This window comes from Herpailurus yagouaroundi, unplaced genomic scaffold (genome assembly GCF_014898765.1).
Source record: "Herpailurus yagouaroundi ecotype Mexico unplaced genomic scaffold, PumYag 186, whole genome shotgun sequence".
NCBI classification, from domain to species: Eukaryota; Metazoa; Chordata; class Mammalia; order Carnivora; family Felidae; genus Herpailurus; species Herpailurus yagouaroundi.
This window is the reverse complement of record NW_024412417.1, coordinates 48,309,223-48,322,029: the sequence shown is the minus strand read 5'-3', so window position 1 is coordinate 48,322,029 and position 12,807 is coordinate 48,309,223. Positions and strand designations below refer to the sequence as shown.

At 66.9% G+C, this 12,807-nt stretch overlaps 2 protein-coding genes across 7 annotated transcripts in view; one reads left to right on the top strand and one right to left on the bottom strand.

Moving 5' to 3' along the window:
- SCRIB (scribble planar cell polarity protein) overlaps positions 1-7,994 on the top strand; it is a 21,178-nt gene extending 13,184 nt beyond the window's left edge. For 5 of the 6 annotated variants that reach the window (XM_040494656.1, XM_040494655.1, XM_040494659.1 and 2 more), the window contains 13 exons: positions 3,810-3,920; positions 4,024-4,071; positions 4,266-4,340; positions 5,256-5,324; positions 5,940-6,047; positions 6,135-6,294; positions 6,389-6,518; positions 6,609-6,794; positions 6,888-7,030; positions 7,118-7,155; positions 7,265-7,339; positions 7,522-7,573; positions 7,654-7,994. In XM_040494656.1, coding sequence (XP_040350590.1) covers positions 3,810-3,920; positions 4,024-4,071; positions 4,266-4,340; positions 5,256-5,324; positions 5,940-6,047; positions 6,135-6,294; positions 6,389-6,518; positions 6,609-6,794; positions 6,888-7,030; positions 7,118-7,155; positions 7,265-7,339; positions 7,522-7,573; positions 7,654-7,790 — 1,332 coding nt within the window. In that variant the 3' untranslated portion in view covers positions 7,791-7,994. The remainder of the gene's footprint in view (positions 1-3,809; positions 3,921-4,023; positions 4,072-4,265; positions 4,341-5,255; positions 5,325-5,939; positions 6,048-6,134; positions 6,295-6,388; positions 6,519-6,608; positions 6,795-6,887; positions 7,031-7,117; positions 7,156-7,264; positions 7,340-7,521; positions 7,574-7,653) is intronic. The other variant, XM_040494657.1, reaches the window with a different exon arrangement.
- Positions 7,995-8,181: 187 nt separating this feature from the next.
- The window catches only part of IQANK1 (IQ motif and ankyrin repeat containing 1), a 24,867-nt gene continuing 20,241 nt past the window's right edge, over positions 8,182-12,807 (bottom strand). Inside the window, 13 exon segments of the mRNA XM_040494630.1 lie at positions 8,182-8,541; positions 8,604-8,738; positions 8,788-8,920; positions 9,017-9,125; positions 9,331-9,420; positions 9,563-9,617; positions 9,687-9,826; positions 10,300-10,425; positions 10,478-10,669; positions 10,737-10,865; positions 10,867-10,902; positions 11,032-11,103; positions 11,105-11,166. Of these exon segments, the coding sequence (XP_040350564.1) occupies positions 8,238-8,541; positions 8,604-8,738; positions 8,788-8,920; positions 9,017-9,125; positions 9,331-9,420; positions 9,563-9,617; positions 9,687-9,826; positions 10,300-10,425; positions 10,478-10,669; positions 10,737-10,865; positions 10,867-10,902; positions 11,032-11,103; positions 11,105-11,166 (1,583 nt within the window). The 3' untranslated portion in view covers positions 8,182-8,237.

The following is a 12,807-nucleotide window of genomic DNA, read 5'->3' as shown; positions in this document are numbered from 1 at the left end:
CGGACAGAGAGAGACAGAGCATGAACGGGGGAGGGGCAGAGAGAGAGGGAGACACAGAATCGGAAACAGGCTCCAGGCTCTGAGCCATCAGCCCAGAGCCCGACGCGGGGCTCGAACTCACGGACCGCGAGATCGTGACCTGGCTGAAGTCGGACGCTTAACCGACTGCGCCACCCAGGCGCCCCAGGAATCGGCCATTTCTGAGAGGACCCTGGCACCTCTCAGCCACGAGTGGCGCTTCGGCACCACTCCCCCCTCCCCCCCGCCACCCTGCCCCGTACTGGCCTGTGGCACTCATGGTGCTCGGCTCATTGCTTCCCAGCCTCTGCAGCACGTGCGGCCCAGGATGTGGATGTTTCTAGAAAGAGGAAAGCCATGAGTTTGTACTGTTCTTTGTTTTTTTATGTAGGCTCCACACCGAACATGGGGCTTGAACTCGTGACCCTGAGATCGAGAGTCACATGTTCCATTGATTAGTCAGCCAGGTGTCACTGTACTGTTTTTTGTTTTTGTTTTTTTGACGTTTACTTATTTTGAGATAGAGAGCAAGTATAGGGGAGGGACAGAGAGAGAGAATCCCAAGCAGGCTCTGCACTGTCAGCACAGAGCCCAACATGGGGCTCGAACCCACAAACCATAAGATCCTGCTCTGAGCCGAAACCAAGAATCAGATGCCTGAGCCACCCAGGCGTCCCACTGTACTGTTATTTTTAAATTTTTTTTTTCAACGTTTATTTATTTTTGGGACAGAGAGAGACAGAGCATGAACGGGGGAGGGGCAGAGAGAGAGGGAGACACAGAATCGGAAACAGGCTCCAGGCTCCGAGCCATCAGCCCAGAGCCCGACGCGGGGCTCGAACTCCCGGACCGCGAGATCATGACCTGGCTGAAGTCGGACGCTTAACCGACTGCGCCACCCAGGCGCCCCTGTACTGTTATTTTTAATTCGTAATTAAGTTTGCAGGGTTTTTACTCCTGATTTTATATTTGTGTCTCTTTTCTATCAAAACCTTAAGTATTGTTATTATGTTCAATAGTTCTGAAGCTGTTAATACAAGGTCGTTGAGAGCAAGTTAAGATTTTCCCGAGTTCTTAAGATTTATGGGGCGCCTGAGTGGCTCAGTCGGTTGAGCGTCCGACTTTGGCTCAGGTCACGATCTTGCAGTCTGTGATTTCAAGCCCTGCATCGGGCTCTGTGCTGACAGCTCAGAGCCTGGAGCGTGTTTCGGATTCTGTGTCTCTCTCCCTCTCTGCCCCTTCCCTGCTCATGCGCGCACGCGCTCGCTCTCTCTCTCTCTCTCTCTCTGTCAAAAGTAAATTAAAAAAAAAAAAAAAAAGATTTACTTACTAGGGTGTATGATCCCAATACTGTGTTCTAAGTGACTTGGAATAACTCGTCGTGTTGTTATGCTGCCAGCCTGGTAGGCAGCTGGGCTTCCTCATTCTCGGTTTTTAGGGATGGTTTTAAACCGCTCTTTTGTGCTAGTGTGAGTCTTTACGTGGTCCCAAAGCCAAAACTACAAACAGCACTTTGAGGAGTCAGACTTCTGTCCCTGCAGGCCACCAGGTGTGTCAGTCTGGGGTCAGTCTGCCATGATTTCTTTTTGAAAAATAATGCGCAAATACATAAAATGATTTTAAATTTGGAAAAAAGAGAGAACAGGCCAGAGAATCTCTCGCTCAGAGGCCGTGTGTGCGCCTCCCCCACGGTCCCCGGCGTCTCTCGTCGCAGAGGGCTCAGTGCGGGAGTGCGCGGGTGGGAGCCTGGTGGCCGCGTCTCTGCAGTCTCCCCGACCCTGACCTTGTGGCCCGTGGCCGCTCCCCGCAGGCTGACCCCTGTCCCCCCAGAGCCTCCTGGCAGGGCGCACAGATGGCGGTCTGGCCCGTCACCCGCGGTCTCCACAGTGCTGTCCGCAGGTGTCCTCACTGCAAAGTGACTCTTTTCCCTTTGAAATCAGTATCGTGTGGGGGGACGTTGGGAGTGTCTGAATGTCCGTCACTCGTCCCGTGTCCGCCGCCAACTCTAGCGCCTGCGGGGATCTCTGGCGTCAGTGTCGCGGTCGTTGCCAGTGATGACATTCTGAACTTGCTCCTCCCGCGTTTGTCGGTCGGCCTTGTGCTGCCAGGAGAGGCTCCCCCTTCTCTGCAGTCAGATACTCCCCCGCCTGCCCCGATCGCAGACTCACTGGCCTCCACGTTGTTTCACGGGTGATGGTTTGTCGCCATGGCCGCTGCTTTCGTGCTCCAGTAGCCCTGGACTTGGCCGATGGAAGGGGCTCCCCGCCAGCCCCTCTAAGCTGGCCCACGATCCTTTGAGCAACCTAGTTTCCGGCACAACGGGTCACTCTGGGCTCATCTCATGTTCTCCCGCCCGACTCTGCGGCACATTCCTCCGAGGAGTGCTCGTTCCTTTTAGTGGAAAGTGGTATTTAGAAGCCAAGATCTGGGCCCCAGGTGTGCTCGTGGCCTCCGCGCCTCTCGGCGGACGGGCTCTTCCATGAGTGGGTGCGTGTTGACGTTTGTGTCTCTGACTGTGGAAAAGCAGGAGGTCACGTCGTCATCCACCGTCCCAGTGGCCTCCCAGGCCGGCCCCTCCCTGTGTACGTGGCCTCCTCTGCCACGACGGACCCGGCCGCCTTGCCGCTTGTGCCTTCCGCTCAGTCCCCGTGCGCGACTGTGCTCCCTGGTCTGAGGGCCCCGCCTCTCTCAGGCCCGCCTGCGGCCTTCTGACTGCCATGTTCCAGAAGGTGAGAAGGTGGGCTCCTTAGCGTCTGTTACATCTTCCACTGTGGTCGGAATCTCAGTCCCAGTTGGGGGTCTCCCGCTGCAGGGTTTCTGTCGAGCCCGCGTTCCTGGCAGACTCCACTCTCCCCCTCTAGCCTCTTGCCTGTCCGGCGCCCAGTTCGTGTCGTCCTACCTGCCTCACGGATGGCTCCGTTCGTCGTGACAGCGTCCCTGTCTGTCCACTGTTACCATCCTTGAGCCCCTCTTCTCTGCTGTGGGCACCCCCTGTCCTCGCTCTCCATGTGGCTGGCACCTCTCTGCCCTCCCCTCACTCACCCCTTCACTCCGGCTTTCTGAGTGTCGGCCGCAGCCGGATAGGTGTTTTGGCCCACACCGACAGCCGCCCCCGTCAGCGGGAGCCGTTCACACCGAGGGGAGTCTCCGTGCCTCCCCTCCGGTTCCTGCTGCTGCTCACGGCCGAGATCCCCCTCTTGTCTCTCGTGGGATTGGAGTGAGCCCTTCCCGTGTTTCCGCCCACCTGTGTTCACCCTCGGGGCTCACGGTTAAAGCACAGTTTGGGGACAGACCGTACGCTCTTACCCTCCTTCCTCCCACTGCTCTGCCGGCCGCTACCTGGCAGGAGACGGTGCCCGCCCCCCTTACCACCCCGAGCTGCCGGGCTTCCTCCTGCAGTGTGTCCTTTGTTGCAGAATGCTTTCTGGGCGCTCGCGCTGCAGATTCCAGAAGCAGCCTGTGAGTCGGAAGAGGCTTTGTGCCGCCAGGCACCCCTGCCCGGTGCCCCCCATCCCCACCCCATCTCGGTGTTGTCACCTGCTTCCCGGGCTGAGTGTACACGGTCAGCCTCCCCTGCCTCCTGCCACGTGTCAGAATGGCCTCTGGTGCTCGCGACGTGCATCCGTGTTCTGAGGCGGATGCAGTGACGGCACAACGTCCGGGGTGCCGGTCACGGATCTGCCCGCCCCGGAGGCCGCCTCAGCCGTACGGGTCGCTGGCAGGTTCAGCCTACCTGCGGAGGGGACCCCCGAGACCGGGGGGCCCCGCCCTCAGCCCACGTCTCTCCTTAGGTGTCCCCGGGTGTCATTGCCAACCCCTTCGCGGCGGGAATCGGCCGCCGGAACAGCCTGGAGAGCGTCTCCTCCGTCGACCGGGAGCTGAGCCCCGAGGGCTCTGGCAAGGTCGGAACCACCTGCAGTTCAGCCCCAGGGGGCGGGGCGGGGGGAGGGGTGGGCGCGGAGCCTGAGGCCGGTGGTCCCTGACTAGTGCCTTCTCTGCTCATAGGAGAAGGAGCTACCAGGACAGACCCCACAGTGGGGACTGGAAGCTGTGGTGAGCGTCCAGGTGTCCCTGCCCCGTACGCTAGGCTTCCCTTCACACTCGGGCCTGGGGCGCCGCAGGGTGCCAGGGTGGACGGTAGGCAGCGGCCCAGACGCCCACCAGGCCCTCCCTTCCCCTGGCGGCGACCTGTCCCACACTCAGGTGCAGACGCGGCCTTTCGCACCACTGTCTACTCTGCTCCCCAGGGTCGGGGCCCGGAGGGCCTGAAGCTGGACCGCCGCACCCTGGCCGCCACGCCCGGCGCTGGCAGCACGCAGAGGGTCAGTGTCCAGGTCACAGCCCGGCCCACTCTCTCGTCTGCCCTCTAGGCTCTGACCCACCCCTGCCCTAGCCCCCCTCCTCCCCCAAGACCCCAGGGACCAGGCAGGGCCCACGGGGGCACCTGAGGCAGAGGCACGCGGGGCTTGGGGGCCGGATCCCAGGAAGCCCCCTCCCCTCAGACCCACCGGAGGAGAGCCCGAGCCTGGCCTGAGGGCCGGGGAGGGGCGGGCAGAGGCAGCTGGAGGCCCTCCAGAGCCACCGGGGGGTCTGCCATTGAGGAGGACAGCTTTGAGCAGCCGTGATGAAGGCCGGGCCGGAGGAAAGTGGCCCGCCGCTGACAGCCGTGCTGGACGGGACGGACGTCGGGTCCTCAGCCCTCCCCCACGAGACGGGAGCAGCCCTCCCAGCGGCTGCCCGAGGCGCCAACGTGACCGAGAGCGGCAGGGAGTCATGCTGGGGGGCATCTCGGAGGCTTTGGTTGTAGACCTTCCCTCAACTGTGAACAGCCGAGAGCGGGAACCCCACGGCAGGGGTGGGGCCCGTGTCCTCTGACCAGGAGGACTATGCCACGGGGTGGCAGGCGAGGGTCTGGGCCTCCCTGGCTCACGCCCCTTCAGAGAACACGGGGAGGGGAGCCGGGGGCGCTGCCCACGGGACAGCTGCCTCGCTATGGTCAGAGCCTCCTTCCTGTTCCCCTGGCGTTGTGGGGTGCAGAGGGGACCCTGGGGGGCTCCAGGCTGTGGCCTTTGGGGGGGGGGGACCCTTCGCACTGCCCAAACAGGTGTTTATGTCCACCCTGGGGTGCCCCCTGGACTGGGGTCAGGTCAGGAGCCGAAGACCAGCTTCTGCCAAGCGCCCCACCCCCTGCGAGGCCCCACCCCGGCCTGACCCTCACTCCAGCCTGACGCCTGCAGGTCCTGTCTGGAACAGCCGGAGGGAAGATGGCCGAGGCTCCCTGCTCCCCCTCCCCCAGCTGCCAGCAGGTGAGTGCCTAGTGGGTGGGGGGCGGAGGGGGCCGCACCTCCCCCCAGCCGCCACTCGGACTGTGAGGGCACAGCCTGCCGGCACCTCCCTGGCCAGAGGTGGTTGGTGGTGTGGGTGAGGGCTCGCCGGGGCCCCCGGGGTCAGGGCTGCCTCACCTCTGCCTGTCGTCTTGTCTGTGAGGCCCTGGGGGCCAGCTTGGCCCTACTCAGGCTCCCTGGGTCAGCTGCATGAGAGGGCAGCGGGGGGTGGGCACTGGCAATGCCAACTCAGAGGCCAGCTCCCGCCCTCTGCCCCTGCCCAGCAGACGGCAGACAGGTAAGTGTCGGCCCCGTGCCCCTGGGTACCCAACCTGACCACTCACCTTGGCTCCGTGTCTCTTTCCTGCACCAACTCCCCCCCCCCCCCCCCACTTACCTGAACCCCGATCCCTCCCTCTGCTGACAAAAGCAGCTGAGGCCTGGCCAGGGGGACTCTGTGGCCCCCAGGGATAGAGGTGATCCCCGTTTTGTGAGCGCTCTGACCTCCAGTGTGCGGGCCTCTCGGGCAGCTGGTGGGGACAGCTGGCGGCTGATGATGGCTGTCTCTGCACGACTCACGTGCACCCCACCCCTCAGCTCCCCTCCCCGCCCTCCCCCGACGCACTGCCCACCAACGTGAAGCAGGCCTACAGGACCTTTGCCGCCGTGCCCGGCCCACACCCGCCGCAGGACACCCCCGCCCAGGTACACGGTGGGCGGCCCGCCCTTCCTCTGCATGTGCTTGCGGGGCGCGTGCCGGAGAGGCCGGGCCTCAGGACCCACTCTCCCCAGTCCCCCACACCTGGGCCCGCGGCCTCCCCGGAGCAGCTCTCTTTCCGCGAGCGGCAAAAGTACTTTGAACTGGAGGTACGGCTGCCCCAAGCCGAGGGGCCCCCCAAGCGCGTGTCCCTGGTGGGGGCCGACGATCTGCGCAAGATGCAGGAGGAGGAAGGTGAGCGGCCGGATGGGCAGCGGGGAGGGCTGGGGCCAGGCCAGGGCCTGACCTGTTCCCCCCCCCCCCCACCGCGCCCCCTTCACCCCCCCAGCCCGCAAGCTGCAGCAGAAGAGGGCGCAGATGATGCGGGAGGCAGAGGGCACCGGGCCCCCCCTGGACCTGGACGGGGAACCCCCCGATGAGCCAGAGGAGCTGCCGCTCCCGACCGGCCCCACCACAGGGTGAGGGGGCAGCACCCAGCGTCTCCCCGGGTGCCCCTGTACCCCCAGCATTCCACCCACCCGGCCCTCCTGTCCCATCTCCTGTCCCAGGCTCGGACCCTCGTCCCCCCTGCCTCCGGGAGGCAGCGCCCCGGTGCGCACAGCCAAAGCGGAGCGGCGCCATCAGGAGCGACTCCGTGTCCAGAGCCCCGAGTTGCCTGTGCCCGATCGGGCTCTGTCCCCTGCCGAGCGCCGTGCCCTGGAGGCCGAGAAGCGCGCACTGTGGCGGGCGGCCAGGTGAGGCCCCTGCGGCCCAGCGAGGCCTCCCCTGCCCCCGCTGCCTGCGGCCACCGCACCGCCTGCCCAGCCCCGCCTCCCGTTTGCTCTCAGGATGAAGTCCCTGGAACAGGATGCCCTCCGTGCACAGATGGTCCTCAGCAAGTCCCAGGAGGGCCGAGGCAGGCGCGGGCCCCTGGAGCGGCTGGCGGAGGCCCCCTCACCGGCGCCCACCCCGTCACCCACCCCGTTGGAAGGTCTGTGTCCCGGTAGGGGAGGCGGCGGGCCTGCCCTGCAGCCCACACCTCCCCCAACACCCACTTCTTGTCCCCCCCCCTACCCAGACCTCGGCCCCCAGACCAGCACCTCTCCTGGACGCCTGGTGAGGAGTCAGCAGTCGATGCCTGTCCTGTACCCCCCTCCCCAGACTCTGCCTCTCCCCTCACCCTTTTCACGCTCTCTGCCTTTCTCCCTCACGCTGTCCTTTCAAGGCCTTGTCTGGGAGGAAGTTTGACTACAGGGTGTTTGCAGCCCTCCCTTCTTCCAGACCGGTCTATGACCTGCAGGTACAGGCCCTTCCGCGGGACAGCCGCATGGGCTCCTGCCGCCTTTGCACCAGGCCTGTCCCGCCCTCTCTGCCTGTCTCCAGTCCTGTTCCGTGGGCGCGGGGACCCCCACCCCGGCTCTCAGGGGTGGTTGCAGGCAGCCCCTGGCTGCAGTCCTGACCCAACCCTTCTCCCCATCACAGTCCCCAGATTTTGCTGAGGAGCTGAGGTCCTTGGAACCGTCTCCTGGCCCTAGTAAGTGACAGGTGAGGCCCGGGGGTGCCCCCAGGCCACCCCACCCCGTGTCGGCTCACTGCCCTGCCTCTACCCACCAGGCCTGCAGGAGGAGGACGGAGAGGTGGCCGTGGTGCTCCTGGGCAGGCCCTCGCCTGGCCCCGAGGAGGTGACGCTGTGCAGCAGCCGCCGCCCGATCCGGCCAGGGCGCCGCGGCCTGGGCCCGGTGCCCTCCTAGAGGTCCTGGGTACCTCCCCTGACTCGGGTGGGGGCCCTGCCCGCAGCACCACCGCCCCTGCCCCGAGTCTTTTAACCTGGGTGTTAGCATTTTAAAGAGGCCCCTCCCCAGTTGGGACCTGTTGGCAAGACTGTAACTAGTGACGTTTGTACAACCAAAGACTCTATTTTGTGGTTTAAGAAGAATAAAGTTGACTACGTTTTACCTCCTGTCTGCCTGCCTGCCCACACCCCGGCTGGGGTTCACGGTGGTTGGGGTGGGGGGGGGGGCTGAACCTCCAGGCCCTCCCCCATCCCGTGCACCCGGGAGCAGCGTGCCCTCCATCCAGGGCCCCCACGCACACCCCGCCCCACTCCCCACACGGGGTGGCGTGCACACAGTGGGAGGCAGGTACGGTCCTGGGGGTCACGGGCCCGCATCCCGGGGCCGACTTTATTGGGCCGGGCGCTAGAGGCCCCCGCGGGGCAGCTGCACGCGCACCGGGAGCAGCACCCGCAGCTGCTCCTCCGACAGCCGCTGAGCCCTGGTGACGAAGAGAAGGCGGAAGTGCCGCAGGCGCGCCTCCTGGAACCCGGCGGGGCCGTACACGGGGCCGTCGGCGGGCCGCACCAGCGACAGGTACCGCTCCCGCTCCAGGAGCCCGCGGCCCAGCAGCTCCTGCGCCAGGCCGGGCTGCACCGCCTCCAGCTGCTGCCGCACGGCGGGGAACAGGTCCACGTCGCGCAGGTCGAACACCAGCGGCTTCCCGTACCTGCGGGGCAGGCGGGTGGGTGAGGGGCCGGCGGAGGGGCCCCTGCCCTCGACCCACCTTACCTGAGCGCCCCCAGCAGCGCCAGCCGGATCCTCTGCGGCCGCAAGTGGTCCGGGTTCACCGCGTCCACGTAGTTGGTGTCCTGGTAGCGCAGGAAGGTGGCTGCCTGGCCCGAAGGGTCGATGACAAGAGGCCACCTGGGAGCGGCCACCGGGTCACCGCCGTCACCCAACCCAGGCTATTGACCTGCCATCCGCGCGGATGCGGTCGCCCACATCCTTCATTAGTACGTCGTGCAGCTCAGTGACCTGGCATTTCAGCCCCGGCGCCGCTGCTGCTGCCTCCTCCTCCTCCTCCTCCTCCTCCTCCTCCTCCTCCCCTGTGGGGTCACAGGATGGTGGCGGCGGCGCAGGAGGACCCAACGCCCCCACCCCCCACTCGCCCAGGAGTGGGCCCCGCCCCCAGCCCCGCCCACCCTCTTGGGTCTGCTCCCGCAGCTCCAGCCTGGCCATGGCCAGCGTCTCCTCCGCCTTCTGGGCCTCCAGACGTAGCCTGTCCACTTGGGCCTCCGAGTCCTTGATGGCCTGGAGGAGGGGCCCCACTCCGCTCAGAGCAAGGCTTTACACCTCCACACAGGGTGCCCCATACACCCAAGGAGGGGATAGCGGGCCCCCTTCCACCCCGGAGGAGGCCGCTGCTGGAAGGTGACACCCCTCGTTGGGGGGGGGGGGGCAGGGAGGGAGGAGACCCCTGCCCCAGAGCCCCAGGCCGGAGAGGGAGAAAGCCCACCTGCAGCGTGAGCTCAGTGCGGCCCAGGCGCCTCCCTTCACACTTGTGCTCCGTGATCCTCTGGTTGAGCTCACAGTAGGCCTGCTGCAGCTGGGCGGGAGGGCCCCGGGGAGGCTGGCCTGGAGCCCTGCAAACCCGCTCGGCGCCTCCCAGCGCGCCTCCCGGGGCCCGCAGCCTGCAGGGCGCCTCCCTGCCCGCCCCCAGGCTTCCCATCGGCCAGGCTCCCCCTCACCTCTCTTGGGCGCCGCCGCCCTTCCTTAGCCAGCTGCCGCACTCGGGACTTCAGGCTGGTGGGGCAGGGGACGGCCCGCTCAGAGCCGCCCCCTGCCGCCACCCCCACCCTCCCCCGGCCGCACCGCCCGGCCTGTGCCTCCTCCTGTCGCTCGGCCTCCCGGGCCCGGCGCTGCCGCTCGGCCTCCATGCTCTGCAGCATGGCCTCAGTGAGGCCTAGGTCCCAGGACCTCAGCACACTAACCACGGCGTCCAGGGAGGCCACCTAGTGACAGACGACGCCGGTGACGAGCTCAGCACGTGTGTCCTGTGTTCTGCCTGGCCTGGGAGGAGGCTCGGTTACTCTCCCGTTTAGAGAAAAGGGTGCAGCTGTCACAGCTCACCCTCCGAGGGCCCCCGAAGCCCTGACCGTCGTGGTGCAGCTCCCCCCACAGACTGGGCCCGCCCAGGGTCCTCCGGGCCTCCCTCCCAAGACCAAGCAGGTCTCCTTTTCCCACTCCCACCCCCAGTCCCTCCTCCCCCCCCAGGCCCCCTGCAGACGCAGGCGTCCACTGCCCGGGCCACCCTTGGCACTGAGGGTTCCAGGCCTCGGTTCCCGTTCTTGGCTGTCCGCAGGACACCGCCCGCGCCCCCCTCGGCGCAAGCCGCGCCCCCCGGCGGGGGGGCGGGCGCGCCGGGGGCCGCGCCGGGGGGCCGAGGAGGGCGGTGCGAGGCGGTGCTCCAGCCGCGCTCACACACCTGCCTGGGGGTGCTGCCGTCTTCTGCGTACACCCGGGGGTCCGCTCCGAGCTCCAGGAGCGCCTCCACAGCCCCCAGGTGCCCCCCGAAGGCCGCCCGGTATAGCGGCGTCCGGCCGTAGGCGCCCTGCGCGAGGGGCTCCTGAGCGAGGCCCGGGGCCACGGGCCCCCGCGCCCACCTTGCTGTTGGGGCTGGCGCCCTGCTCCGCCAGCAGCCGGATGGCCAGGGCCTGCCCGCCGGCCGCCGCCTCCGACAGCGGCGTGTTCCCGCCGCGGTCCTCGCTCTCCACCAGGGCCACGCGCCCCCGCCGCCGCAGCGCCAACCCCGCCTCGTCGTGGCCCACGCCCTCGCGAGTCAGCAGCTCGTCCACCTGCGCGCGGGCCCGCCCCGACCCCGGCCCTCGCCCCGCCCCCCGCCCCCCGCCGCCCGCCTCCCACCTCCCGCAGGACCGCCTTGATCTCGCCCAGGTCCCCGGCGAAGGCCGCCTCCCGCAGCCGCGCCCCGCGCTGTCGATCCTCCTGCCGCCGCCGCTCGGCCGCCTCCTCCGCCTCCCGCCGCCTTCGCGCCCGCCTCCTGCTCCCTCCGCACCAGGGCCACGAAGGCCTGCGGGCAGACCCGCACCGAGGAGTCGCGCGCCCCGGGTCACCGGCCGGCCCGCGGTCACACCCCGGCTGTGCAGAGTTCCCGCCACTGGGATCGGACCTCCGGGCGCAGCCAGCCCGGCCGCCTCACCTCCCTCTCCAGCCCTTCAACGCGCCGCAGGTAGTTTCGGTGCTCCTGCCGGCGGCGGGCCAGGGCCCTTCGGGGCCAGGAGCTGCCGGAACGCACACTGGATGATCGTGGCCGCTGGATCCTCCGCGGCGGGCCCTGGGGGTGGAGAGAGGGCTCGGGGCTCCTGGTCCCCTCCAAGACGCGGTCACGCAGCCGCTGGGACCCCAACACCAGGCGTGCCAGACCTCCGGGTTCACCCCACCAAAGGACAGAAATGTTCTAAAATCTGCAAACACAGGGGCACCTGGCCGGCTTGGTTGGTAGAGCGGTGACTCTCCATCTCAGGGTTGTAAGTCCCAGCCACATGTGGGGTGTAGCGGTCACTTCAAAATAAAATCTTTAAAATGGGCAAATGTGGCCGCTCGGGAATAATACGCTGGCCGAGAGCAGAGGTGGAGGAGGACCCACAGGCAAGAGTAGAGTTAAGCCCCCAACTCCTGACCTGTCCCACCCCAGACACAGCTGGGACCCCCAGAGACCCCCGCTGCGGAAGACCAGCCGGAGAAGCTAGTAGGCGCCGGAGGAATGGTGAGAAACATGGCCTCGGGCGGAGAAGCCCCCACGTGCCCCCCACAGGCCCCGCCTGGGCCTGCAGGGGCTGGGCAGGGCGGACACGAGCCCACGGGGACTCGGAAGAGGGAGCCCAAGGTGCCTGCGGCCCGAGCTCCAGGCCCCACGCAGCCTCCGTGGGGGGCTATCCACCCCGCAGGGAGCACGGGAACCCGACCCGCAGACCCGCACTGGGCGAGGGTCTGCACCCCGTGCCCTGGCCCCCTGCCCACCCGAGGTCGGGTGGGTTCACCTCTCTGGGCCTCCGCGTCCCTTTCTGCAAAACGGCGTACCCGTGACGGTGACACCGCACGGGGCCCCTGCGGGCTCCCAAAAGTTACTCAGCGTTCGGCACGTGCTCCTGGAGTCGTGCGCCAGGGCGGTAGCCGCGCCTGAGTGTGGCAGGGCCACCGCCTGAGTGTGGCAGGGCCACCGCAGCGCGACCTCGCGGAGTCGGGCCACGAAGGCCGCTCACCCAAAGCGCCCGGAGCCGCGGAAGAGCCTGAGAGGGACTCGGTGCGACAAGGAGTCGAGGGGCGGGGACAGCGAGCGAGGCCGGGCGGCCAGAAAGCTGGCGCGGCGGAAAGTGGACAAGCGGAGACAGCGTAGAAAGGGAGGCGAGGACAATGAAACGTGAGGGTTATTCGAGTCTCCGGAGGTCTCCCCGTTGTGGTCTCCGCGTTCCAGAGATAAAACACCAACGGATCTCCTGACTGGAGTCTACGGGTGACGAGAAAAACGTACCGGGAAACGGACCTCTGGCATCGGGCGCACCGCAACTAGGTCGTTGAACCTTCAAACGACAGCCAGAAAGTTCTTCGAGCCTCCGGATCGAAAGGGAAGCCGACGTGGGCTTCTCCTAAGACGCTTCCCGGCCACAGGAAAGGTCACGGGTCAGGGACGTGGTGTCCACAAAACCGGAGGGAAAAGAGAAGCTGAAGATCCACAGGGACTCTTCTCCCGGTGGCCGAGCGGGGCGTTCGGACCGACAGACGGGAGGACAGCATGACTGCCTCGCAGGTACGAGTGGAAGGGGGGAGGGGGAGCGGCCGCCCCGGGAAGGGGGCCGCAGACCCAGCGGGGCGCCGGGCAACTCGCGGCGCCAGGGGGACAGAACCCGCATGTGATCCGGAGCGCGCCCGCAAGGCTTTGGGCTGAGGCTCCGCTAATGGAAATACAGAAGGCGAT